A 27,977-nucleotide genomic window follows, 5' to 3' on the forward strand; every position below is an offset into this window, starting at 1 on the left:
ACCTATATTTCGGGCTGAGGGCGACGCATTTAGATTGGGATTGCCAATCGCAATGGATGATCTATTTAATTATTAAGTTGATTTTTGGATCCTAAAAGCAGATATTCAATCTTGTCATTATTTGATTTGAGAAAATTTTTTGACATCCATAGTCTTATCTCATGTATACATTGTTCAAGTTGTGATTTTGAAATTTTGAAAGATGAGGGGTCAGAAGGAGAGAAGGAGATATATAATTGGGTGTCATCAACATATAGATGGAAATTCAGACCATGTTTGCGCACTATATCGCCCAGAGGAGAGGTGTATAATGTAAATAATATTGGACCTAGAACAGATCCCTGAGGTACACCGTATTCAAGCTGGGAAGGTTGAGAAGCTGACCCATTCACAACAATACATTGACTTCTGCCAATCAGATAGCTACTCATAAGGTCAAGGGCAGAATGCCTTATTCCAAATCTCTGACTAAGCCTTGTCAGAAGTTTTTGATGGTCAACAGTGTCAAAAGCAGCTGATAGATCCAATAATATCAAGAAGACACATTGCCTTTTATCAATTTCACATATAATATCATTAAATACACGGGTAACTGCAGTTTCGGTACTATGGAATTTCTTATAAGCACTCTGGAAAGGTTCATATAAATTATTACATTCAATATGATTGTGAAGTTGGGAAGCAATGCACTTCTCAAGAATTTTGGAGATGAAGCTTAAATTTGAGACAGGCCTGTAGTTCTTTAAAACATTGGAACGGTTGATGTTACAAAGCTAGTATTAACAATATCAGTAATAAGTAGTAAGTAGTCTAGATCAGTATTAATACAGATATTGATAGTGTTTGATTGTAGTATGTTGTAAAGGTTAGTAATAATACAGATGTTGATTCTGTTTGACTGTAGTATGTAGTAGAGATCAGTAATAATACAGATATTGATAGTGGTCGATTGTACTACAGTCAAACACTATCAATATCTGTATCATTACTGACCCAGACTACAACCATACACTATCAATATCTGTATCAGTACTAACCTAGACATTATACTACAGTCAACACTATCAATAGCTGTATCATTACTGACCTAGACTACATACTACAGACAGACACTACCAATATCATTACTGTATCATTACTGACCTAGACCTCATTCTACAGTCAGATACTATCAATATTTGTATTATTACTGACCTATACTACATACTACAGTCAGACACTATCACTATCTGTATTATTACTGACCTAGAGAACATACTGCAGACAGGCACTATCAATATATGTATTATTACTGACCTCGACTACACACTACACTCAAACACGTCAATATCTGTATCATTACTGACCTCTACTACATACTACAGTCAAACACTATCAATATCTGTATCATTACTGACCTCTACTACATACTTCAGTCAAACAGAGTCAACATCTGTATCATTACTAACCTTTACTACATACTACAATCAAACAATATCAATATCTGTATTTTTTTTCTGACATCTGGAAACAAACAATTCGGTTAGCTCAAAAGAGTGAGTCGGTCGAGTCTAAGATATTTTTCAACACTTTAATGAGGTTCTTACTTGATTATTATGAAGTTTTATCTAACTTTATCCAAATTTATCAATAATTGTGCCTTCTTCAGTGTTTACTAGCTAAAGAACAAGTTACATTGTGATAGAGTTCATCGTTTGTTGATAATAAACAATTTTACCAGTTTCGTCCAAATTGTGCATTCTACACGTTTCCAAGAACAAGGGCAATAACTCATATCAAATATTTCTTAGATTGTTTTATTTTCATTGGGCTGGTGATAGGTTCTCGAGTATTTACAAGCTACAGACTGAACGCATTTCGGAAGACAAGAGCAATGCCTCATAACAATCAAAACATTGTAAATTTATAATTTTATTGATTTTTCATTCATAATAATCACTTCTATGATACTTTACTAATCAAGTAAGCAATTAGATGCTCAGTAGGATTAGGCTTTGTTGTTTTCCTTGCACCAATAGTTCAAATATAGGAACAGTTGTCTACAAATCCTACGCATATCATCAGCCGCATTGAGTCTATTTCTATCCTTAGTTTTGATGACTAAAGTGTTGAGGTTCGCTTGGGTTCGTCGTGTTGAAGGGCACCAGAAATCCTGAAACGCTATAATTCTTCTCCTACAATAGCCTGGGAACCAGGAATATACAATATTATAGCTTGGAAATTAAAATTTCAATAAAAGTCTGTCAAAAGCTTTAAAATGTATATATAAACGAATTGCAGACTAATAGACAGCTGGAAATGCACGCAATACCAAAGTATGATCATAAACACGCATTCCTTATGGTTCACATCACATAGCGATTGCAGAAATTTTTAGACTTTGAAATTTAGCATCCAAAATGCCCGAAAACCATAGTCACCGATATTGAATATGGCGGATATTTTTCTTCGCTAGAGATATTAAAATGCTTATTTTAGTGTGTTAACAATGTGAAATGTTCACACTATTTATATTTTTGTAACTTAAAAAGTATGATTTTTTAAAATTTGAAAAAAAATTGGATGAAATCTACCAAAGAAAAAAAACCTGGTAAAATTTAGTTACCATGTTTTGTCTCCATAGACTAACATGGTGACATTGGCCTAATTTAACAAGTTACCACGCCGTGGTAAATAGCTGTAGGGGTACTTGATCTGGAAGATGGTGTCATATTTTGATGTAGGCCAACCATCGCCTCTACGTCATAAGAGATACGGCACACCTTTCTTAGTAGATTCGATCCAAAGAATGAAAATCTGCAAAAACCACATTAGCCATAGATAAACAATATGATAAGAAAGGTTTGATGATAAAAAATGATAAACAGAATAAAATATCACACTCTATAAAAGATAAAATATTGTTAAAATAGTTAAAAATGTCAATATATTCATTTGAGATAAAGTAACCGCGGTGCTTTCAGCAGTTAGTTTTCCTTCTATTATATAATATCTTTTCACATCAATATAAACAGAACCTTCTGAATACAACTTGTTACTACTGTCTTCTGTTGCCTAAAAATAGAGACAGACACGTTTTTTTTTACCTTTTACAAGAAGAATCAGACCACCCAAATGTTTATGGCAGATCGAAGCATAAATGTTGGCTTTTGCTAAAATTTGAAAAAAAATTGGATGAAATCTACCAAAGAAAAAAAACCTGGTAAAATTTAGTTACCATGTTTTGTCTCCATAGACTAACATGGTGACATTGGCCTAATTTAACAAGTTACCACGCCGTGGTAAATAGCTGTAGGGGTACTTGATCTGGAAGATGGTGTCATATTTTGATGTAGGCCAACCATCGCCTCTACGTCATAAGAGATACGGTACACCTTTCATAGTAGATTCGATCCAAAGAATGAAAATCTGCAAAAACCACATTAGCCATAGATAAACAATATGATAAGAAAGGTAAGACAGTCTTTAATGTATAAAACAGTTTACAAGAATTATTCAATATTCATTATACAACTCCCTAGAACTCATAGACTATACAACACTGCTAACTGAGCCAATTACAGGTTACTCTACACACTATATATAAATATGTACAATTCATCTGTAACTAAAAGCAGAACACAAACACAAATTAATAAATAATATAAATATTATTAAACTCAATAAACAACACGATGAATATTATTACAGAGACAGAAAAAATATTATTTTAAAAGTTACAAAAGAAAGACCATGGCACACAAATAACTAAATTTTATAAGAATTTACCTAATTTGGAAGTTTCCTATCATCGATAAATTAAAAACTGTTATTTTATGGAAACGGACACATGTAAAGACAAGGAAATGAAATACACCATATAATTAATTTATTCTTTAGCAATAGGCGTACACATTACTGAAAGCCTTTTTTAAATTTCACAGTTTTGATGACAGATGAGCATTTCCAAAACGAATATTATGATATATATTTAGCACAAAGGTCCAAAATTTAAAAAAATTATAATGATTTGTAACAAATCAATCTGAGATTAATCGTTAATATGTGAATCTATATACACATTATAGAAGGTTTCTTGAGCTTCTTTATAAGAAGTCCATTCAATACAATATAAGTTTTTCAACTGCAAACGTTGGATGACAATTAATCATTGTCGTTACCTTTTATAACACTATATGGTTGCTCTGAGAAATGGACGGATAAAACACGTAAAATACTAAATTTATAACAGAAATAAAGGTTTGATGATAAAAAATGATAAACAGAATAAAATATCACACTCTATAAAAGATAAAATATTGTTAAAATAGTTAAAAATGTCAATATATTCATTTGAGATAAAGTAACTGCGGTGCTTTCAGCAGTTAGTTTTCCTTCTATTATATAATATCTTTTCACATCAATATAAACAGAACCTTCTGAATACAACTTGTTACTACTGTCTTCTGTTGCCTAAAAATAGAGACAGACACGTTTTTTTTTACCTTTTACAAGAAGAATCAGACCACCCAAATGTTTATGGCAGATCGAAGCATAAATGTTGGCTTTTCACAGTTATTCACTGTATCGTGCAAGGTCTTGTTCAAAGGTGTCTGGAAATCTCCCGACCTCGACACATAATATATTCATACTCAATAAGTACCCGAGGCTACCCAACTTCATAATTGAAACTCTGTGGTGTATGATGTAAAAATAATTTCGTTACATTTGTACCTGGATGTCTGAACACAAGTCGTTTTGATTTTTTAAATTGTAAAGCAAATCTGAATTGAGAGGTCTACAGCGAGTACTAACTAATTATAATTGAAGGCAAAAACCTACCCTAACGATAACTTCGACATGGGGCGTTTTATCTACATACAAAGGCTCTATTTGCTTAACTGTAGCACTATAAAAGCCTTCATTATCTGGACCAGAAGTTCTAACAACAAATTTACGCTCTAATCCCGTTGGAACAGCTAGAAACAGTGAAGAAAAGTAAAATATTAAGTAATAAGGTAAAAGAACCAATGCATTAGAATATAAGAGATTTGGTTCACACCCTAAATAGTTTCACTATTAGGAGAAATCGGCCATGATGTCTTAGAGGTGAGATTGCATCACGCCATGATGCACAACTTTGACAGTTGTGGGAGTGGTTTGTCCTACCAATTATCCTACTCAGGTCATGCATGTGTATTGTTTTAAATTGCGTATTCTGCATTCTCATATTGTTTCTGTTACCTCGCAAGTGTACATTTCCTACAGTGATCCAAGATCTCCAAATGATGGATCTTATACATAACATTGTCGTTCTAACTATAAAGTAACATAAGGTATATAAAGAATCACCTACTTCTAGAAATGGTAAAATTTAATGGCGATTGTGGAGTGTTAGGATCTTTAGCTTTTAATGGCACAGTAAGTGTTGGATTATCTGACGGCATTGGAAATAAACTCAATTCAAATAACTGAAATTAGAAATAAATAGAGATCATTCGACAATTATAAATGTCAATGTTGTGGTATTGTATGATTGTGGTTTATCTTTAATTGCCACTTGCAAAGAAAGTTAAATTTGTTTCATGATTAAACTTAGGTGATGAAAGCGGAAAAGTCCACCATTTCATAAAAATAGAACCAAACTGTCCTTACACTTGCAGCTGACTGTACACTGACTGCATATTCCGGTCGACGACAATCACCAATGCATGTAGGATAGGAGAAGACTGGTGGTCTGTCATCACCGACATCAAGAGGTTTTTCAGATCCCGTTGGTTGTTGTTTATCTGGTATTATAGGTTCGCTAACTATTATAGTTGGTTTTACTATTTCTTCATCTTCACCCTAATCAGTAAAATACAACAGCAATGTAAAAAAATTACCAATTAAATGAGATCCAAATACGATAGTGGTTGTAAGGTTAACTGGTGTTATAGAATTAAAATGAGACGGCTCTCACTCGTATTGTAAAACGAGTGGACAAATTTGATGCCATCCATTAGTGAAATTGTTATTCATTTCTACCTCCATGCTTGTAATTGTAGCTAAAATATGCTCATACGTACCACAACTGTCACTGATACAAGAGCAGAAGACACATCTTGTCCATCAGTTGTTGTTACAGTAAAAGAATAGAATGATTTGGACGCTACATTTAATGGCTTCCTTGTTTTTATTTCACCAGTGATAGAATCTATAGTGAAATCCGATGTGTCACCATCTTCAAAAATATAAATGACGTTTTTTACAACATCAGCATCCATGGCCTGAAAATTTATTTAAATACCAATAAAAACCATTTCAAGAATATTAGTTAGTAATACATGTATTATAAAATAGAAAGTCTTCGGTCGCATTTAACTATATGTTCCTTCGTAACATCTCTACATAGCAATCAAAATTTAACTTAATAATAATAATTGAATTGTATTTCGGAACACCATTTACAATCTCGTTAAAATAATATTACAGAAAGATACATTTTCTTCATTAATTGAAATAAATCCTGTGTAATGTTACCTTTACAGTTACAACTGGGTAGTTTCTCTTTCCTTCAGGTACCTGTACTTCATAGATAGAAGGATTAAATATTGGTACCGAATCCGACGTATCAGTAACCTGTATCCTGACACTAGCTGTTGATGTCATTACAGGTAAACCATTATCAGATGCTACAACAATCATTTCATAATTTTCATTCTCTTCACGATCTAATGGAGCTTTTGTTGTGATCTTACCATCTGAACTGATGTCGAATCTATAAATATGTAGTGAAATACAATAAGATACATGCACAAATGTATTGATAAGGATAACAACTACACATTCCCGTATACCTTTTAGCAACACCTTGAATGATCCACGAGGTTGAGGACCATTTAGATATTGCTTATCTATGAGCTCGATCTAATAGGGTGGAATCCGATGTTTTGGGAACTGATCAGGGAAGTATGTTACGGGAGGTCTAATAATTGTACATGTAACTAATTGACTTACTTGTCATTTGGTTCACTAAAACTATAAGTTACTAATGAATTGCCAGTTTCAACTTCATCTTTGTCAAATGCCTAAAACAATAGGTGAATTATTTGAAATTGACTAAATGGTGTTACATGAAAAGTAGCAACATCGTAATCAAATAATTTACAATTACAAAACCACTATTGACAAACGATGTTTTTAATATATACGAGTCTTAAAATATACTTACAGCGACAACAAATTGGCCCATCTGTCCTTCAACCAAACTAAACACATAGTTTTTATGAGTAAATTTTGGTCGGTTATCATTCATATCTGTAACTTTAATAACTACCTTGGTGTCTGATGTCTGAAATTAACATTAAATTTTTCATAACTCATTTCAATACTTAACAGCTGTTGTTACCATATATATAATATATATAAAATATTGAACTTCTGGTTAAACTAATGGCAGATATAAAACGCACCAAAGATCAAGATATAAAATCTATCAATTAATGTGTTGAATAATGCAATAAAAAGAAAAAAATTGAAACTTACCAAACCTTGAGAATCAGTAACTTCAACTTGTAATGTGTATTCATCTACCTCCTCTCTATCTAAACGTTCTGTATTGGATATGATACCACTTAAATTAAGAAAAAAATATCTGATCAAACAGTTTCTGGTGCACAATCATAATATAGAGAAAATACACCCGGATTGTACTTGTTAATTGTAAAATTCATATTAACCTAGTAATAGAAAATACTAATATAGAAAAAGATTGATCTAAAATATACCTTTTATCTATTTGGAAGGCGGACGATTCTGGAATTTGATTAACAATTTTATACGTAAGTACATCACTATCTGGATCAGAAGCCTAAAATGATATAATGATGAGGTCATCACCACGAGAAACAGTTTGAAAGGCAGCAAAATTACCAACATACGTATACTATCATTACTAACTCCATTCCAAAACAACAAGAACGAAAAAATATTAACTATTGTTGGAACATTCAGAATTGTTTTTAGGAAATATTACTAATTAGTTACTTACTGATATTTGTACTATTTCACTAGATAAAGCTGTACCTTCACTAACAGATACAGTATAATCAGATTGAGGTATGACTGGGGCATTATTAACTAGTGTTTTGGGTATAACTGTTAACTTTACTCTGGCCGTTGACCTGCAAAATATATCATGAAATAGCAGCATTGATTTAATGAAAATCATGAATCTAGCAAGCTTTCTTTGTATCAGTTACTCTTTAATAATGATTTCCATTCGGAGTCAATGGTTTGCAAATATTATGGATATTAGTGTACATTGGAATATCTATATGAAGACTTACGATTTAGGAGTTGGAGCTTTGTCTTTAGCCAGTACGGTCATTGTATAAACTGTTCCACCCTTAACGATACCATTAACCTCTATAGCACCTGATTCAGAATTTATAGATATAGCTGGTTCTGGAGGACTTGATTTGGTTATAGCATATTCTACTTGACCGTTATATGAACTATCTTCATCTTCGGCTTTCACCTGGAGAACACCACGGAATTTTTTTTATTAGCTTTCACGTATATGTACATTCTTCTTGTCAAACCGCCAAGAGCTATTAGTGTTTAAGGGTTTTATATGGGATTTGATAAATGACTTGAAGAAGGATATTTAGAGAGATAGTTATGTAAGTAAATGTCCTGCCTTTGTTTTCATGATCACAAACAAAACTCCTCATTAATCTACGATTTGATCGGATGATCAAGTTTTACCGTGTGTAAAAGTTCTTGACAGAAATCTTACTTACGATCAATACTTGTTTTGGTGAGATGGAATAATCTCCTTCTATTAAACTACCTTCATAAACATCACTGGAGAAGATGGGATCATTATCATTAATATCAGTTATATTAATATGTACAGTTGTTTCACCAGTCTGAAATATCAAAGGTATAAAATGCATCATTTCATAGGATTTCAAGAGATTTTAAAGGGACTTGCACTTTGTGTACACTTATCTACAGCACCGCTTTCAGTTCCCACCTGACGTTTGTGGTTCCCGTAACACTTATGAAACTTACCAAGCCACGCTTATCTGTAGCTGTTATGAGGAGATCATAAGACTGAATTGATTCAAAGTCCACTTTATTGGCTACTACCAGTTCTCCAGAATTGTCACTGAAAAAAGTCATTATAACATGTATGATATGACATCCATCGTGATGGGGAAAGCAGAAGGTACAACCTCTACATCTGAAGAGTTGGCGATAAACATATCATTTACTATGATTTGAAAACAGGATACCCTTGATAGAAATGTTGGGGATGCTGCTGGTGCTTTTAACAATTAAACTACCGACGATAATGATGATCACCTACTGAGGATGAAGCAACATCAATGACCGTAGCACGAAATACCAATTTTTGTGATAGAGGTCAGAGGTCGACAGATTTTTAGCTTTTAATGAAATGGTTAAAAAGGAACTCTGTTTACCTGGAAGAATCAATAGAAAAGGTTTGACCAATATTACCACTAGTAATAGCGTAATTCAACTCATCATTGTCAGGATCAAAGGCCTGAAAAATAAAAGAACCAACACGAGAAATGAATACGGTTATATGACATTTTAAGTTATACACATATGTATATTTCAAAATATTTCGTTTTTTGTATGGGACTTGAAAATGCCTACCTCAAATTGAAAGACATGTTTTCCGGTTTCAAAATCTTCAGGAATGTTAAATTTGTATGCATCTTTAGAGAAATACGGTGCACTATTTGGTCTGGGTACCGTGTTTACCTCAATAACAGACATAGAACTGTAACACAAAAGATCAAATAACAGAAAGTGTGACAGACAATCAGGAGATCAAGTTGTTCAGATCATTCATCTCATTATAAACCCTTCACCCCCTTCTCATTATCTCTAGAAACATCATGAACTCATTATTCCTATATACATTATGAACTCATTATTCCTATATACATTATGAACTCATTATTCCTTTATATATTAAGAACTCATTATCCCTTTATTGTGTCCAATATCGCTATATACATTATGAACTCATTATCGCTCTATAATTCATGAATCCATTATGAAACCATCACCCCTATAGAAATCATGAACCCAGTATCGCTATATCAATTATGAACCTAAATTAATCATGCACAAGCTTACCTCCTGGGAGGATCACCATTGTCTGAAGCTTGAACTCTTATAGAATACAGTATATTGGCATTAAGTTGTCCTTTAGCAGTAAGTTCTCCTGTTTCCTTATTTATTTTGAAATTTTCTTCCCCTTCAGGTCGTACATCAAGTATTGAATATGTTAATTTACCACTGTCCTCGGTATCATCATCTAGCGCTGAAACCTAGTTATAATAAACAGCCATATTACACATAGATGTCCAACAATAAAAACAACTCTGTGGGATCAATAATTGTTATGTAAGTGGTGTAGAAGCAAAAAAAACGTAAAGAACTAATGTTGGTATTTCTTTCAAATCCTTATAAGCATTTTCCTTACATTCCGATGGGTATTACTCGTAATGTAATCAGCATAGTACTTAAGATGTACTATAGTACTATATGATCCAGGTAAATGTGTTTTTGGGTTCTGCCTGATATTGTTCATAGTTTGTATGTTGGCAATTACAAAACTCCTTATAGGCTACAAAATATCAAAGACAAATTATTTAAAAAGTCTTTTCGTAATATTCTGGATAATAACTTTAAATGAAATCATAAACGAATTATTACCAAGGCAAGTTTTTTGGGTGAAAAGGAATAATCCCCCTCTGTAATGTTAACTTTAACAGATTTTCTGGTGAACATTGGTGCGTTATCATTGACATCAAGAATGTAAACAACCAGGGATGTAGAAACTTTATGTTTCTCAACTGTATCAGTTTCTGTTATAGTCAGCTGAAAGAACAGATTTCAAAATAATAATAAAAATCAATAAATCTAATGGCACTAAAAAGGAATTCCGACAAAAGAAATCTCACAAAATATGCTAATTTTGAAATGCTTTTAACAGATTTTTTTCAGTCTAAAAGGTATTTAGAAGTTGATGTTACCGTTAGAGAATATTGTGACATTTTTTCACGATCTACTGCTGCTATATTTGTTATGAAACCTTCATCATCAATATCAAACACGGTATCTGGGCTGATAGAATAGTCGTAAGCTCTTGGTGGATCGGATGGAAGCTGAAATCATGTAATATACAATATATTAAAAAAAATACCACATGGCAACTTTCAACATTCAGATACGCTCGTCTAATTACAAAACATTTATTATACTTGTATGATCGTGCTTCTTACTTTTTAAGTTGTAATTGTTTAATACAGTAATTCACAAGTAACTCACCACATCATCGTCTTCAACAGAAATTTGAAGTCGGTCACTGTCAGCACTGGAAGAACTTAATACAAACGAACCAATTTTACTATTCTCTTCAATAAAACCTGTAAACTCTCCTGAAGAACTGACAAGACGGGGTGGGTTCAGATTTGAAGGTATTACTACAATATCTAATTCTGCTCGAGCCATTTTGTCTTCACTAGAATCTTCTGTAGCCTGAATATATATTTCATTACACTTCAATCATTCTTTAAAATTAAAAGCACTTTACAATAGATTTTTTTTTAAAATTTTAATTTCACGGGGTATGCTTTCTACTGTAGCTTAAGATCAGAGAACAGACAATACCTTGTTTGTATCTGCATTGTGACAACTTTGTGCTTTTCTGTTTTCTCGTTTACTCAGTTGAAGGTTATGTTCGTGCCTTCATCATTGGCATTTTGAAATATTATAATGCTTAAGTAAAACAAATATAAGTTGTTACCTTGAGGACAAGTTTGAGTTTCTGAACCGAAGATCTCTGAACGATTTTGACTTGATTAACCAGTGCTGAATAATAACCGTCATTATTGGGTCCTGTTGTTTCTACAGTGAAATAGTCGGTGTACCCATCTGGAATGCCTGAAAACAATATAATACACAATATGTGCAAAAGGCAATAAGACCAGCAGAAATCCTCTAAAACCACTCACGGCAGAATATTTGGGAGAGGTCACTACCCCTCTATCCACAAACGCTGCCATTTGCACATCTCTATCATTTTTATAGGATAATAACCTTGGTTGCATAAGATACCGACTGCAAAATAAAATGCCGCGAGGTATCAATACTTACTTTCATCAATTGTGAACACAATGGCATGGTTTAACGAGTCTTGATCTCGAGCTTCAATACTGACTGTTTCATTCAGTTTATTTTCAGGAACAGGATAAATATCACTTAATCTTCCTGACTGTAACGTAAATAACAATATGATTATATTTGTCAAGTTGCCTTTGGATGACAACCAGCATTGATATCTGGAACATATCTTTTAGACGCAAAGCAATTGTTGTTCCAATAAAGCTAGGTCTATCCGCCACCTTCAAGGACTATAATATGTAATGTATATTGATTGTTTGGAATTGACTGAATAACATTCAAGATCGCAACATCAAGTCATAATTATAAAGAAAGCAGCATTGGTATCTTGAATGCAGTATTGTCAATAATTTAGGGTTTTTGTCATGATAACGGCATGGATGAACAGAAAGCCCAGATTCTATACTTACAACAATTCCTGATTTGACAACAGTCTTATAGACAGGATTAAAACAGACATTATTTCTCTTATTACAGGAACTATAGTGGAATACTGGCGGTAAATCATCACTATCGATAACTGTTATCGATAAACTCGTATAACTACTTAGTCTTTCTACTGTTGGGGCACTATTCTATAAAGGTGAAGAAAACAAAACATTCACAGTAGGACAACTTTATCAATAATATTAAACAAAATATGTTAAATTATTATAGAGCGATGAACGGTATAACATGGTATTATATTTTAGCTTCATATACGTGTAATTGAAATTAAACCTAAAAAGATCTTAAGAACATCTTGAAGTTGCTACTTCAGAATGTGTAAAAACAATTTCTGCATCATAATGAGACGTTATAAACACTTACTGTAGCCGATATGTTCAACTGGAATTCTTTAGTCTGTAATTTTTCAAAGTCTAATGGTGTCACTAAAATTATCTCCCCTTCCATTGAATTAGAGATCGCAAAATAACTACTATAATCAGGCTGAAATATTACAATATAGAAGTATATACTGATGTATACAGACAATTAAGAGGAATAGAAACCCATATAAGGATCACTTGAAGGAAAAATTATTTAATTAAAAGGATGTACAGTTGCATCAGCTAAACATATGCTATAGGAGTTATAAAAAAATTGTTGGCGTTACCTTAAAGTTTGGATTAGGAACTATTCCATAAGTTATCTCTCTGTTGGTACCTAAATCTTTATCTATAGCTGATATAGAACGATACACTATAAATCCTGGTTTGGTAGCCTGTACAGAATAGATGCATCAATCTATAATACTTTTTTAAAACATGAATTTTAGGAAACATGTAAATTCAAACTATAGTACCGTATCTTGAAGTTGTGGCTAGATATATTGTCGAACCAAAAATTCTTATATCCGACTGTAAGTCAATCGAAGAGACAGTTTAACTGAAGCGACAATGTCCATCGTTATAAGCGGCTAGGAAGAGAGATAAAGAATCATTTGTTTCATGCTTGTTTGGAAATTGCTTTAACCCTTTTCAGAATGAAGATTCACATCTTGGTCAGCCTTTATTTTCGAATGAAAATGACTTCTAAATAATCTCACCTCGTTAACATTCAGTAAATATGGAGTGTTCTGAAACACTGGGGCGTTATCATTAACATCATCAATATGGATAACAATAGGGTAGTATTTTATCTGAAATACATTTCATATCACTCATTGGAAAGATATGTCGCCCTAGCATGAACGAAGCGCGTATATTGAAAAATGGTCGACAATTAGGAACTGTGTTCAGTCATCAGTGCACTAATGTAGACTAAATCAAGCGATTTATCAGATTCTTTGGTCTATGCCTGTGATCTTTGAGAAAATAATTACTATCAAATTCAGCTAGTCGCATGGTCGACCTGGAAGAACCTTTGCTTTTAAACTATAGAGGAATATGACTCTTTTCCATTAGTTTGTAAAACACAAATCAAGGATGAATGATCGTAAGTAAATATTGGTTATGCATATGACATCAACATCAAATATACTGATGATAAAATGTATACACTTACTGGACCATTTTGTTTACACTCAACAGTAAATTCTACTTGATTGGTATCATCAGATTTAGACTCGGTTTCTCCCTAAAATTACCAACACACATAATTCGAACTTTCTCGTTCTATTTCATTTTAATCGATATGATTTATTCTAATGGACAATTTCTTTAACATCGTGAGATTTAAGACGTCTTTGGGACAAATGTTGATATCTCAAAAGAGGTGGAATGTTGTTTACTTACATCACGGTCTATTGGCTTTATCAATCTAATATATTGTTTATTTCCTTCTACAATTAGTTCAAAATATTCCTCAGGATTGATATCATTGTCACCATGTTGAACCAACGAGATCTGAGCTTCATCATTAAAACCAATATACCTCGTATATTCATCAGTATGATCTGAAATTTGATAAAGTATTTATCATTAAAACCCATGTACCTCGTATATTGATTAGTATAATCTGAAATATGATACAGTATTTATCATTAAAACCCATATACCTAGTATATTCATCAGTATAATCTGAAATATGATACAGTATTTATCATTAAAACCCATGTACCTCGTATATTCATCAGTATAATCTGAAATATGATACAGTATTTATCATTTAAACCTATGTAGATCGTATATTCATCAGTATAATCTGAAATATGATACAGTATTTATCATTTAAACCTATGTAGATCGTATATTCATCAGTATAATCTGATATATGATACAATATTTATCATTAAAACCCAAGTATCTAGTATATCCATCAATATAATCTGAAATATGATACAGTATTTAACATTAAAACCCATGTACCTCGTATATTGATTAGTATAATCCGAAAAATGATACAGTATTTATCATTAAAACCCATATACCCTAGTATATTCATCAGTATGATCTGAAAAATGATACAGTATTTATCATTAAAACCCATATACCTAGTATATTCATCAGTATAATCTGAAATATGATACAGTATTTATCATTAAAACCCATGTACCTCGTATATTCATCAGTATAATCTGAAATATGATACAGTATTTATCATTAAAACCCATATACCTAGTATATTCATCAGTATAATCTGAAATATGATACAGTATTTATCATTAAAACCCATGTACCTCGTATATTCATCAGTATAATCTGAAATATGATACAGTATTTATCATTAAAACCCATATACCTAGTATATTCATCAATATAATCTGAAATATGATACAGTATTTATCATTAAAACCCATGTACCTCGTATATTCATCAGTATAATCTGAAATATGATACAGTATTTATCATTAAAACCCATATACCTAGTATATTCATCAATATAATCTGAAATATGATACAGTATTTATCATTAAAACCCATGTACCTCGTATATTCATCAATATAATCTGAAATATGATACAGTATTTATCATTAAAACCCATGTACCTCGTATATTCATCAGTATAATCTGAAATATGATCAGTATTTATCATTAAAACCCATGTACCTCGTATATTGATTAGTATAATCTGAAATATGATACACTATTTAACATTAAAACCCATGTACCTCGTATATTCATCAGTATAATCTGAAATATGATACAGTATTTATCATTTAAACCTATGTAGATCGTATATTCATCAGTATAATCTGAAATATGATACAGTACTTATCATTTAAACCTATGAAGATCGTATATTCATCAGTATAATCTGATATATGATACAATATTTATCATTAAAACCCAAGTATCTAGTATATCCATCAATATAATCTGAAATATGATACAGTATTTAACATTAAAACCCATGTACCTCGTATATTCATCATTATAATCTGAAATATGATACAGTATTTATCATTTAAACCTATGTAGATCGTATATTCATCAGTATAATCTGATATATGATACAATATTTATCATTAAAACCCAAGTATCTAGTATATCCATCAATATAATCTGAAATATGATACAGTATTTATCATTAAAACCCATATACCTAGTATATTCATCAGTATAATCTGAAATATGATACAATATTTATCATTAAAACCCAAGTATCTAGTATATCCATCAGTATAATCTGAAATATGATACAGTATTTATCATTAAAACCCATATACCTAGTATATTCATCAGTATAATCTGAAATATGATACAGTATTTATCATTTAAACCTATGTAGATCGTATATTCATCAGTATAATCTGATATATGATACAATATTTATCATTAAAACCCAAGTATCTCGTATATCCATCAGTATAATCTGAAATATGATACAGTATTTATCATTAAAACCCATGTACCTAGTACATTCATCAGTATAACTACCGCTATGATGTTTATGTATTATAAAAAGGATACCTTTAAGGTGTTGTTCATTTTTAACTTCCTTGATTTCCAGATGATAAATACCATGTTTATGAGATGTAAACTCGTTGGTATCTATATTACATACCACTAAAATATACAATTATTAAAAAACATTTGTTATTTATGACACTTGAGTATCCTACATGAATCTTCCTTTATAAGGAAATTTTTCAGAATGTGAAGGCTTTCCACAAAAAAATAAACGAAATAACCACTATTTCATATAGGCCCTTATTGCGAATATAATGCGTACTCATTCCTACACTTTAGAAAGCGATAGGAATAAATTCGATATAAATTTAAACTCGTTTTTGTTTGACAAAGAAAATAAACTATAAACCTGGTTTGGGTGTTGTAGAAGTTGTAGTTGTTGTTTTATATAACACTTCAACTTTAGCTGTTTTAGAACTACTTTTTCTCTTTTTGACATTTCTAGCATTGTCCTATGATATAAAAAACAACTAGAAACTGTAATCTAAAAATACTCCCAGATACCAAAATATCAACAAATCATTCCGAAACATGTATTTATATCTTTATCATAAGCACAGCAGCATTAAGCAGACGTAATCCATTAAAATACTTTGTCTAATGAATTTATACAAGATATTTTGTTGGGCCTTTTGTCAATGGAAAAAATAAACGTTTAGACTTATTTGTTTCAACTCTGTTGATCATAACTTAGGATATATATAATTATGAATAACGGATAGTTGTATCATAAATAATCAAATAGTGCATGTGATAAATCCAATAATAAAACTTACAGTAACAGTTATATTAAAATATAAATAATCCAACCCTTCTTCATCACTAATATGTTTAACTTGGTGTATTACTCCTGATTTATCTACAATAAAATACTCACTTCCCTGGAAAAATATAACATCATTTACAACAATTGAATTTCTTAGCACAGGTCTTGAAATGCCATTTTAATAGAATATATGAATTCTCCCTTTTGGCATTCAATTACTGGCGTAGATGTTTTATCATTTCATTTTCAATTATAGAAGAACATGGCCTCAAACTTTCATCCTGGGAATTAGTACGGAAAGATTACATGAAGAATCATTTATTTAACATCTATATTATGTTGAAAGACCAAATGGTGTGTCATACATTTCGGACCTCTTACCTTTTCATCACTAACAGGACTAATACTGTAAGAGATTCTTTTGTTTGCTCCCAAATCTTTATCAGATACAGAGGAGAATTCAGAGATATTAAAAACCTCTCGTGGCAAGTCTTCATCATCACCAGCCTTTAAAAAAATGTGATTTATTTGAGTTGTTTCTGATCCTTCTGCTTTCCTATCAATAGTTATCATAAAGATCACACACGCCCCGTATACCCGACAAAAAGAATTCTGACGGCTGACCTATGTCATCACAATATTGGTATTGTCAATTTCTTAATTATTTTTTTTATTCGAGATAGTGATAGTAAACTATTGATTCTTCAGGAAATCCATTAGATTACATCCATTTCCCCTAATTCCGCGATCTTTGGATTGATTATGACTTTCAAAAAAATATTTTATAGTTTTTAGTCAAATTATTCAGCTCTATCGTCGATGTACAAACTAACATAATGACCTCAACAGATATGACAGACATAGCTCTACTTACCTGAACTGAAAATTCTATCGATTCTTCATTTTCGAACACTGGTGCATTATCATTGATATCAGTTATATGGATGGTAAGAGGAAACACCTGAAGTTACAAAAAGGGCAATTAATTACAACTTATGACAAAGATAAAATAAAATAATTTTGCGAATAAACATCTTTACTAGTTAGTATTGTACATCCACAATAACAATTTATTTGAAAGGTTCCAAGCTTTTGAAAGCTTTTAAGGGGAGCTTATAGATTTATTCAGCCAATATAGAACTATGCACAATTTCTTTAGAATTTAGTATAGAACTTTCCAACGTGTCGCAATTAGATTTATCTCTGTCAAGTGATATAAATGCAGGACTTCAGGGAAAAAATCAAAAGTGTAAACTAATACTTACAGTAATTCTATCGTTAGATTCACACTCAAGTTTAAATTTCAAATTGTTGACATCGTCACTTCTAGAACTTGTGTCCCCCTACGGCAAAAACATATACATTTAGAACAATCAAAATAAAATAAACAAGTGCTATCGTGATCTAAAAATCAAAATAATCCAAAAGTAACCAACATGAGAGAAAAACGATTGATATAGGAAACCGGAAGGTATTTGAAACTGTTTTTCCCCTACAACTGTGATCAAGAAATGTTCTAAACAAAGATAAAATATGCATCAATGAGCTGCTGATACGTACATCTCTATCTATAACTTGTTTAATTCTAATATAATAACCACGCTGACCAGATTGTGGTATAACATATTCTACACCAACTTCTTCACTATCTGGTATTAGATTTATATTGGTCACTGTATCCTTTATACCAATAAAGGTTCTGTATTTATATGGGTGAGCTGAAATATCAAAAGGCATTATCACAATTGCTTACAGATATCTGAAATTAGTATTCATTATAGCTATAATGTGTGCGTGGCAAAAAAAAAAAAAAAAAAAACACACAAAATGGTAAAATCAATTCAACTACATATTATGCAAAAAGCTTAATGTTATAATGCTAGCTAATGGAATCTGCGTTTTGTTTTGAAAGGTTTTCATCGTGCATATATTGCATGCATAAGCATGATGAAATGAATGTAAATAAATGGTTCGAGGGGCATAACACGTAGACTTATTAAAGGGATCCAACCAGATTTACTTATTTTAAATTAAATTTTAATTGTCTTAACATTAACCAACATAATTATGATTTAAAGGTAAGAACTCTCAGATTCTTTTCAAACAGTATGATTTTATTTCCGGAATTTATCTGGCTGGTTCTCTTATATAATATCTTACACATAATCAATTTTAAATACAGGGCAGAAAGTCCACACATTCTTAGATAGCCTAACAACAGATTCACGACTGGTCAACTCGTGGTTGGCTAGCTTTTGTCCGAATATTGCCTCTGACTATCTGAGAATTTCCATTGAATGCCATGCAAGATATTTTCAAAAAGCATGTTTCAGAGAAATTTAGCAACAGATTGACAAGTAGCAGTGTGTAAGGCTATCTATGTTTCTGTCCCGTAATCTATAATTCTAAGTGCTGTGCTCCTGACTAATCTATGATAGTGAATATTGATAAATACATGTATAACCTGATAAATCACTTGATGATACGACTTCAGGTAGTTTTACTTTGATCGATCCGTTGGCAAACTCTGGTCTGTCTAACAATACACAATGGTCTGTAATTTAAGTTCATAATATAATATTGATTACTGCTGATTGATTGGAAAGTTACAGTATGTCATCACAATCAAATAAAGAAACTCAAAATGTGAATGCAGTACGCCTAACTCAATACCCCACAGTGGATTAAAGCACCAGCTGGATTTAGGAAATACCAGGAATTCTAGTCAAATGAACAATTTCTGCTTGACAGCCCCTTTTGATTCATTGCCATACAATTCTACATGCTCTTGAAAATCAATCCTGAGAGGGTTTCTTAAATTCTTTCTACAAGTATCGGAACTAAATTGCTAAAAGTTTAATGTTACGAACGGATAGATCCCTTAGAGTTGTATTTACCTCTTCCCCTATCAGGCTTTTCTGCCTCGACAGGTTTATCTATCTTTCTTACTATCTCTTCACCATCGAAATTAATATTAACTTTAATGGAACTATCTGTTCTAAGACTCTTTCTTCCCATATCCTAGATATTAGGAGAACTTTTTAATCAAGAATATTAGTCGAATAATAGTTAATTTGGATAGACATAACGTGGGAACATAATATTGAAACTTGATATTCAGTTTGATCTTTTAAAAAGTAGATGTTTCACATAAGTTGCATGTTGTCCTCAAAAAATATAATAGACAACGATTTAGTTTAATAAGTGAATCCTCGTCTGCTGCAGGGTTTGCAGAAAGATCCTCTGACAGTTGAAAATGGCAAAGAGTGGGATAATGGCAATATTCTAGCAAAGTTTCCTTCATTGCACACTGCATAGCGTTGACCGTCTTCCTTGGCACAATAAGGTGCAGCAGAAGAGGAGGAAAAACTCCATTCTATTTCCTTTTCAATAATTAGAACAGCAGACGGACAACAATTCGTGTTAAATATGTGATATTCCAAGCTGTCAGTGATATACACCGAGAAAAGGGTGTGTTCGAATCTACAGCTTGCCAAAATACTTGGCTTTAATTATAGTATGCAACATTGATAAGTCGAAACATGATCACAAACCAAATTCCTGAGGATTATTTCGATATTACTCGTGCTATATCTATATAATGACAAGATTCTCCTGGTTAACGACGATGCCAAGAATTCCGCCAAAGTAGAAGGTAAAAATATCACAAGTCAATAAACAGATGGGAAGGCATTAAGGTAAAATCATAAGTATCTTCAACTCAGCTATGATATGATGATTTTATTTTGTAGTTCTTACCATAGCAAATATATTCAAATTCATAGAGCTGATGCCTTCACTTTTAAAAGCATCAGTGTCAATTGTCTTCTTTAGCGATAAGGCACCGCTGGAGATCACGGGGAAATGGAAATATTGGCTGGCATCATTCTGAAAAGTTAAAGATAGAATTTGGCTGTAATAAATATCAGTATACTCAGTAAATGTAAATTACATGTAAAAGTATTTGAAGTATGCAGTGCAATTCGATGGATAGTCTTTCTCCTAATATTAAAATGATGCGAAGATGCTGTATTTTGGAAACTATGTCCAAAATGTTTTCAATCTATGACCTTGAAACAATTAAAAAAAACATACATTAATATCTTGCATTATAACTATAAGAAATCTTACAACGAAGAGTCCCAATCTTAGTGTGGATGTCCTTGGATGAAAGACAAAAGTTTGATCACTGAACAAATCAGAAGGGCAAAATGATGTACGAGATTGATTTAGAAATTGAAAGTGGAAGCGTTATAAGATGAGAATAAGAGGATTTTATTTCGGTCTCAGCTATTTGTTATACTCTGTTAAATGTTATGTATATAAGAATTATTTACCAATGTACCGGCTCCACTCTCTATACCATAAACTATATGTCTATTTTTATCTATATCTTTATCAGTAGCTATAACTCTGATCAGAGTACTGCCATTAACTGTAGACTATAATTTATCATATAATATATTACATAAACTTATATACATCACTTTAATTTATAGATTAAAAGAAAACGCTATTAGATATTTGTACCATCTAACATATTGGAACCATAAACTATCGTATCATCAATTTTCTTTTCAACAGATTCTTTAGATGAAGGTCACACTTGGTGCGAGTATGTAGATGAATATAATAAATATACTTGCAAATCTTGAAGGCGTAAAGAATATTCACAAATTCTCAGATCATGATAAGCATATATTGGTTTTGTTTTTACCTTATCCACAGTAATCTGGTATGGTTCATTCTGGAAAACTGGTGGATTATCATTTAAATCTGTAATTCTTATTATCAAAGGGTAATAAAATTTCTGAAATATATTTGGTAAATCAATATACAGTACTGATACCTCTGTACAATGTGAAATGGGGGAAACTAATATAGTGATAGCATACAAACAAACATCTGTATTGACATGATAGAGATTAAAATATATATATACCACATCACACAGAAACATGCATACATTATTTGTATCTATAAATCATACCGGATACATTCATCAATACACATGATATACACAGACACATGAAAGTATACACACATTCATCATGATAACACCAGCAACATACCCACATTAACATTCATCAACATACACCGCATGATAATAATCACCATTATTAGACAACATTAATATACATGATAACATACATCAATAAACATGATAAAAATAGATCAATACACATGATAAAAATACATTAATACACATGATAAAATTCATTATTAAATACATCAATAAACATGATAAAAATAGATCAATACACATGATAAAAATACATTAATACACATGATAAAATTCATTATTAAATACATCAATAAACATGATAAAAATAGATCAATACACATGATAAAAATACATTAATACACATGATAAAATTCATTATTAAATACATCAATAAACATGATAAAAATAGATCAATACACATGATAAAAATGGATCAATACACAAGATGACTTTCATCAATACACAGGATGACTTTCATCGATACACAGGATGACTTTCATCAATACACAGGATAACATTCATCAATACACACGATAACACACACTAATACACATGATAACATTCATCAATAAACCTGATAAATATAGATCAATACACATGACAAAAATAGATCAATACACAGAATGACTTTCATCAATGCACACGATAACATACACTAATACACATGATAACATTCATCAATAAACATGATAAAATAGATCAATACACATGATAAAAATAGATCAATACACATGATGATACACAGGATGACTTTCATCAATGCACACGATAAAATACACCAATACACATGATGACATATACAATAAATATGATAAAATGCATCAATACATATGATAAAAACATCAATACACAATGTAACATACACCAAAACACATGATAAAATACACCAACACATATAATAAAATACATCAATAAACATGATAAAATACATCAATACACATGATAACATATATAAAAAACATCAATACACAATGTAACATACACTAAAACACATGATAAAATACACCAATACATATGATAAAATACATCAATACACATGATAACATATATCAATACATAATGTAACATACATCAATACAAATGATTAAATACATCAATAAACAATGTAACATACAGCAATACATATGATAACGCATACCAATACACATGATAACATTAATCAATACACATCATAACAAACATCAATACACGTCACAACATACATCAATACGCATCAATACATCAATGATAAAATACATTAATACGCATGATAAAAATACATCAATACACATGATAAAAATACATCAATACACAAGATAAAACTACATTAATACACATTATAAAATTACATCCATACAAATGATAACATAAATCAATACACATGATAACACAGACCAATACAAATGATTAAATACATCAACATGATAATGGAACGGTATACTTACAATTGAAGTAGATAAATCTGTACAAACTATTGTATATTCTAATATGCTATTATCATCGGAATATTTAGATGTTTTACCCTACAAACATAATAAGATAAAACATTAACTATGAATTTTGCGGAAAGTCGTGAACTGGGTGTGTTTTTTGGAATCTCCGAGATTTATCAATTTAAAAAAATACAGTTATAGTATAAGATATTCGGGCAAAGATATGATTTCATTTTTAAATTCCAAATAAAAATAATAAAATCGGGCCGCCACTGTTGATGTATGTGATCCCTAATCACCAGTCTAGGTTTCTTCTACCAAGCCATCCCAAATCACTCATTTATGCATGTACTTACATCTCTATCTAAGTCACCGATTCGTTTTATACAAAATCCATAATTAAAATCAGCTATTCCTAAATATATTTTAAAATTCGAATGGAAATCAACAGTGGAATCATCTTGCTCTATGTCTAGTTTTATAGAGCCAACTGCTCCTCGAAATCCTAGGAATCTTCTATCATAATTATTACCATTTTCTGTAAATAGAAATACTGGAAAGATGATTTGCCTACATCAGCCGCTCAATAACATGGTTATGTCATGAAATCACTTTGAGGAGATAGACATGGAAAACATCAGGGGGTTTAAGTTTCAATGTACTGATTTAGGGATGCAGCGCTCTTACCTTGACTAAAGTTGAACTTTGGCTAAAGTCGAACTTTACAAAGTTAGGTTTAAGACTTTCATTTTCTACATTTGATAGTTAAATTTAAGCACGCCTTTCGTAAAGATCGACCGGTGCCATACCTAAAGTTCAACTTAAGTCTAACTTTAGTCAAAGTTTTACGGTGGCTCACATACGACATATTTCACTTTTAATTTTGAATTAAAAACTTTAATTTTCACCAAGGTGATAGTAATTTTCACCAAGTAAAAAAAGTTTTTAATTCAAAATAAATGTGGAAAATGTCGTATCTGAGAGCGCTGAATATGGCCCTTTCTGTTATTACATCCATGATGTGATTGCAAACTATAACGTCTTTCAATGTGGTATAACAGATCATTATATTGCACCCGGTTTTGTATTTAGTGGAAATATGCAGTAAGATATCAAAAAAGGCTGTATATGAGGGAAGAACTTTACCTGTTGGTGCTTCTGGTAATGATACGTCAATAATATATTCATTCTTCAATAAAGCACAACCATCTGTAATCAAATAACACTGACATTTTAAATGCGCGCGTTTTGTTCAAAATGCTCTCTTGACAATATTGAAACCTTTCAATATCAGCGAGTTATTATGGATGATCTTGCGAAAGATTTCCTTAGCTTATTGCTTGTCAGCCTTTAAAAGGATATTGAGCAGTAAGTATATGGTGTACAAGGCGCTTTCATTTCTTTTTCATTTACCGTTCAAATTGTGTATGAGATACTGTCTTCAATAACATTGTTGTGAAGAGGATAAAGCCAGTTCCGATTTTCATGCCTCATTACACTATAGTCTTTAAAGGTCACAGTTCACCATTTTCGGAATTTGATAAAAACCCTGATTAGATGTAAATAGTCTTCAGAAGTACAAGACGTGATCGAAAATCGCATACCCCCAAACAAAGAATTTCCTCTGCCTTGACATTGGGGTACCCAAAAATTGTACGTGATGTTGATAAGGTCTATACTAAGAAATATGGAACACAGATAATTTTGAATATCCAGTCTTTTTAAAAGGCGAGTACAGATAATTATGGATATACATGACTAAGAATGCTAAAATTTCAACAGTAAGCTGTGAACACTAAAACTGATAAACTTAACTGAAGAACTTCCATTTCTGATAACAAGATAGGCCTATTATATTGAACCACAAAATTCAAATGGTCGTACATAACATTCTAGAATTGGTGTCTATAGGGCATATTTTGATACATATTGGAAAAACTAATATGTAGGTCATCTGCCGTTATCTTTAATGATATCGAATAGTGAACACATGAAAATTTATCTTGTTTGATTATAACTTTGACACATTCAAGGGAGTAAGATTTCAGATTAATGGAGAAAAGGAATTAAAAACATTTCCACGGCAGATCATGTACTAATATCAGAAGTTTTAAGGATTGTCAGAGGAAGTGTGCAAAAAATAAACATAACTGCAGATCTCTGTAAATCTATACCAAAGAGTATACTCCAGTGGCTTACTTGTCCTCTTTAGTCAACTGGTTACATAAATTTATGATAAGAATTCTTGAATAGCCAAAATAGAGAGTTCGAATTGAAGACAAATAAGTTTTCCACTAGGCCAAATGTCTGAGATGCACTTAGATTCATTGTTGATAAATTATATAGCACAAAAAGCCGGTAAAATATAAGAGGTGTTGTTTTCTAGAACTGAATTTCTTGGCAAGAGTAATGCATTACTCAGCGTTTGGTAAACAAATCAACAAACTTACTGAAGGTATTTTTTGTGCTATAATGTTGTGTATATTGTATTTTGTTATTGCCATACAGTATATTAACTATAAGTACGTGTATTTAAAAAATTACTTTAACTTGTTAACCCAGACTGGTAGAGATGTAGAGCATGGTGACATTGCTGCAACAAGTGAACGATTGGTTGATATACTCCCAAAGGTGTAGAGTCGGGCAATCCCGCTTAACCATAAATTTTATTTTGACAAAATCGATAGACACGGATTTCTGTTATGACATGATATTCATTTTGTTCCATCGACAATAATGTGATATGCGCTTTAAAAATTCCCAAGGTTATCAAAAAGCATTATGATGAGTTGAAATGATTTAAATCATTCTAGAAAATCTTTAGAAATCCTTGTTCCTATGTTACTCCAGGACACAAAATATAGGCGTATATGAATTATATTGAGGTTCTACAGAGTATGATAAGTTAATAAGACTTGTGTATAACAGGTGTAAAGATGATTAGTAAAGGTATAGAGAATACTATGAGATATAAATAGAACCACCTACTCTGACTCGACACTTTATTACACAGAATAGCCAGGAATATTGTCAGAGTTCCAATATATTCCACATTCACTGCTACAACCATTTTCTGCTTCACTGACCCTACCAATCTGAAATACACAGATCATATTTTACTATTGAATGCTGTTTACCTTCTAGCTAACCATTATCTTGAAATCATCCTAAAGACCTACAGGAATTCTTAGTACAAAAGGTCAAGTTTTTCTTGGTGCCAAATGAAGATCATCCTGTTTCCAGATTCTATAGAAACTTTGAAGCTGGCTAATCATACTTATCATTAACTGAATGAAAATAAGTTCACCTGACCTGACCAATGTCAGAATCAAATTTACAATCTCTCCCTTTTACCTATCGCCATTTTTCCAAATAATACTTTGCGTGACTTGACTCATAGTTCATAGATTCTACGTGAATTTTACCTTCTTGTAGATCGGTATTTTGATTACCTTAATAATTTCCGAATTCCGATAAAAATTGTGTTATGATTTGTAGGGTGGAGCACTGCACTTACAACAATGTTGACATGTTATGTATTCAACTCGGAAATTATTTTTACTGAAAGTGACCTGCTTACGTAAAAATGGTCTCAATTTGTGCCGTATCAATTATATCTATTTTTTCATTTGCAACTGTATTCCATACAAAAACGGAAAAAGAAAACAAAGATACATCAACGTCAACTTTGTGGGAGAATTTGGGATAAGTTTTAACTTTCATTAACATTAAACACAATCTATTTTGTATATGAAAGGGATTGTGATTAATGATTGCATAATGTATTGTTAATTATTTTGACAAGTCGGATGACATACCATCTATTTATCATATTACAAAAAACTGACTAAACGGAACCATCCTTTAGTTTGCATAGTTGAATTATGTATAATCTATCTAAACCAAACTTTACTCAGATGCTCTATTTTTACATAATGTTATTTCATATCTTCTTAAATAATCAGTTGAACATGTTCCAACTTTGATAACTCTATATATTAAACTCTCAAATTCCCTATTTCCAATCTATTTTTGAGTATTGTACATAACAAAATGTTGGCAGATAGTTTACAAATGGTTGTCATTAGAGGAATATTATTCTTACTGACTTACTACTACAGTACAGTACATACAGTATCTTATATAAACATATACTCTATAACTTATATTGTCATAATAATTTAATGTCGAGCCGCTACATTTCTTCTTTACAATTTCCTTTCTTATTGCTAAAGCCATTATTGGGAAGGGTTAAAAATTTAAAATT

General features: G+C 31.5%; 1 protein-coding gene across 1 annotated transcript; it reads right to left on the reverse strand.

Annotated features, from left to right (window-relative positions):
• Window positions 1-3,448: 3,448 nt before the first annotated feature.
• On the reverse strand, window positions 3,449-27,949 carry LOTGIDRAFT_232792 (hypothetical protein; the record flags this gene model as incomplete). Its single annotated transcript, XM_009057844.1, has 57 exons — window positions 3,449-4,452; window positions 4,822-4,958; window positions 5,336-5,450; window positions 5,635-5,826; window positions 6,048-6,248; window positions 6,502-6,739; window positions 6,979-7,049; window positions 7,193-7,312; window positions 7,507-7,594; window positions 7,749-7,831; window positions 8,012-8,144; window positions 8,310-8,500; window positions 8,766-8,894; window positions 9,040-9,136; window positions 9,453-9,535; window positions 9,652-9,778; window positions 10,141-10,334; window positions 10,490-10,633; window positions 10,723-10,887; window positions 11,043-11,174; window positions 11,338-11,547; window positions 11,816-11,952; window positions 12,166-12,283; window positions 12,603-12,767; window positions 13,003-13,122; window positions 13,289-13,396; window positions 13,721-13,813; window positions 14,179-14,250; window positions 14,409-14,569; window positions 14,610-14,693; window positions 14,734-14,817; window positions 14,982-15,128; window positions 15,169-15,252; window positions 15,293-15,376; window positions 15,417-15,500; window positions 15,541-15,624; window positions 15,726-15,809; window positions 15,974-16,057; window positions 16,160-16,243; window positions 16,284-16,367; window positions 16,528-16,623; window positions 16,877-16,979; window positions 17,304-17,408; window positions 17,675-17,800; window positions 18,168-18,254; window positions 18,559-18,636; window positions 18,854-19,011; window positions 19,758-19,847; window positions 20,191-20,314; window positions 21,053-21,181; window positions 21,631-21,735; window positions 22,011-22,103; window positions 23,723-23,800; window positions 24,067-24,248; window positions 24,857-24,919; window positions 26,699-26,805; window positions 27,816-27,949. 57 exons carry the CDS (start codon window positions 27,947-27,949, stop codon window positions 4,282-4,284), a joined length of 6,840 nt encoding a protein of 2,279 aa, XP_009056092.1. The 3' UTR covers window positions 3,449-4,281.
• Between the last annotated feature and the right edge of the window lie 28 nt (window positions 27,950-27,977).

This window comes from Lottia gigantea, assembly GCF_000327385.1.
Source record: "Lottia gigantea unplaced genomic scaffold LOTGIsca_31, whole genome shotgun sequence".
Classification (NCBI taxonomy): domain Eukaryota; kingdom Metazoa; phylum Mollusca; class Gastropoda; family Lottiidae; genus Lottia; species Lottia gigantea.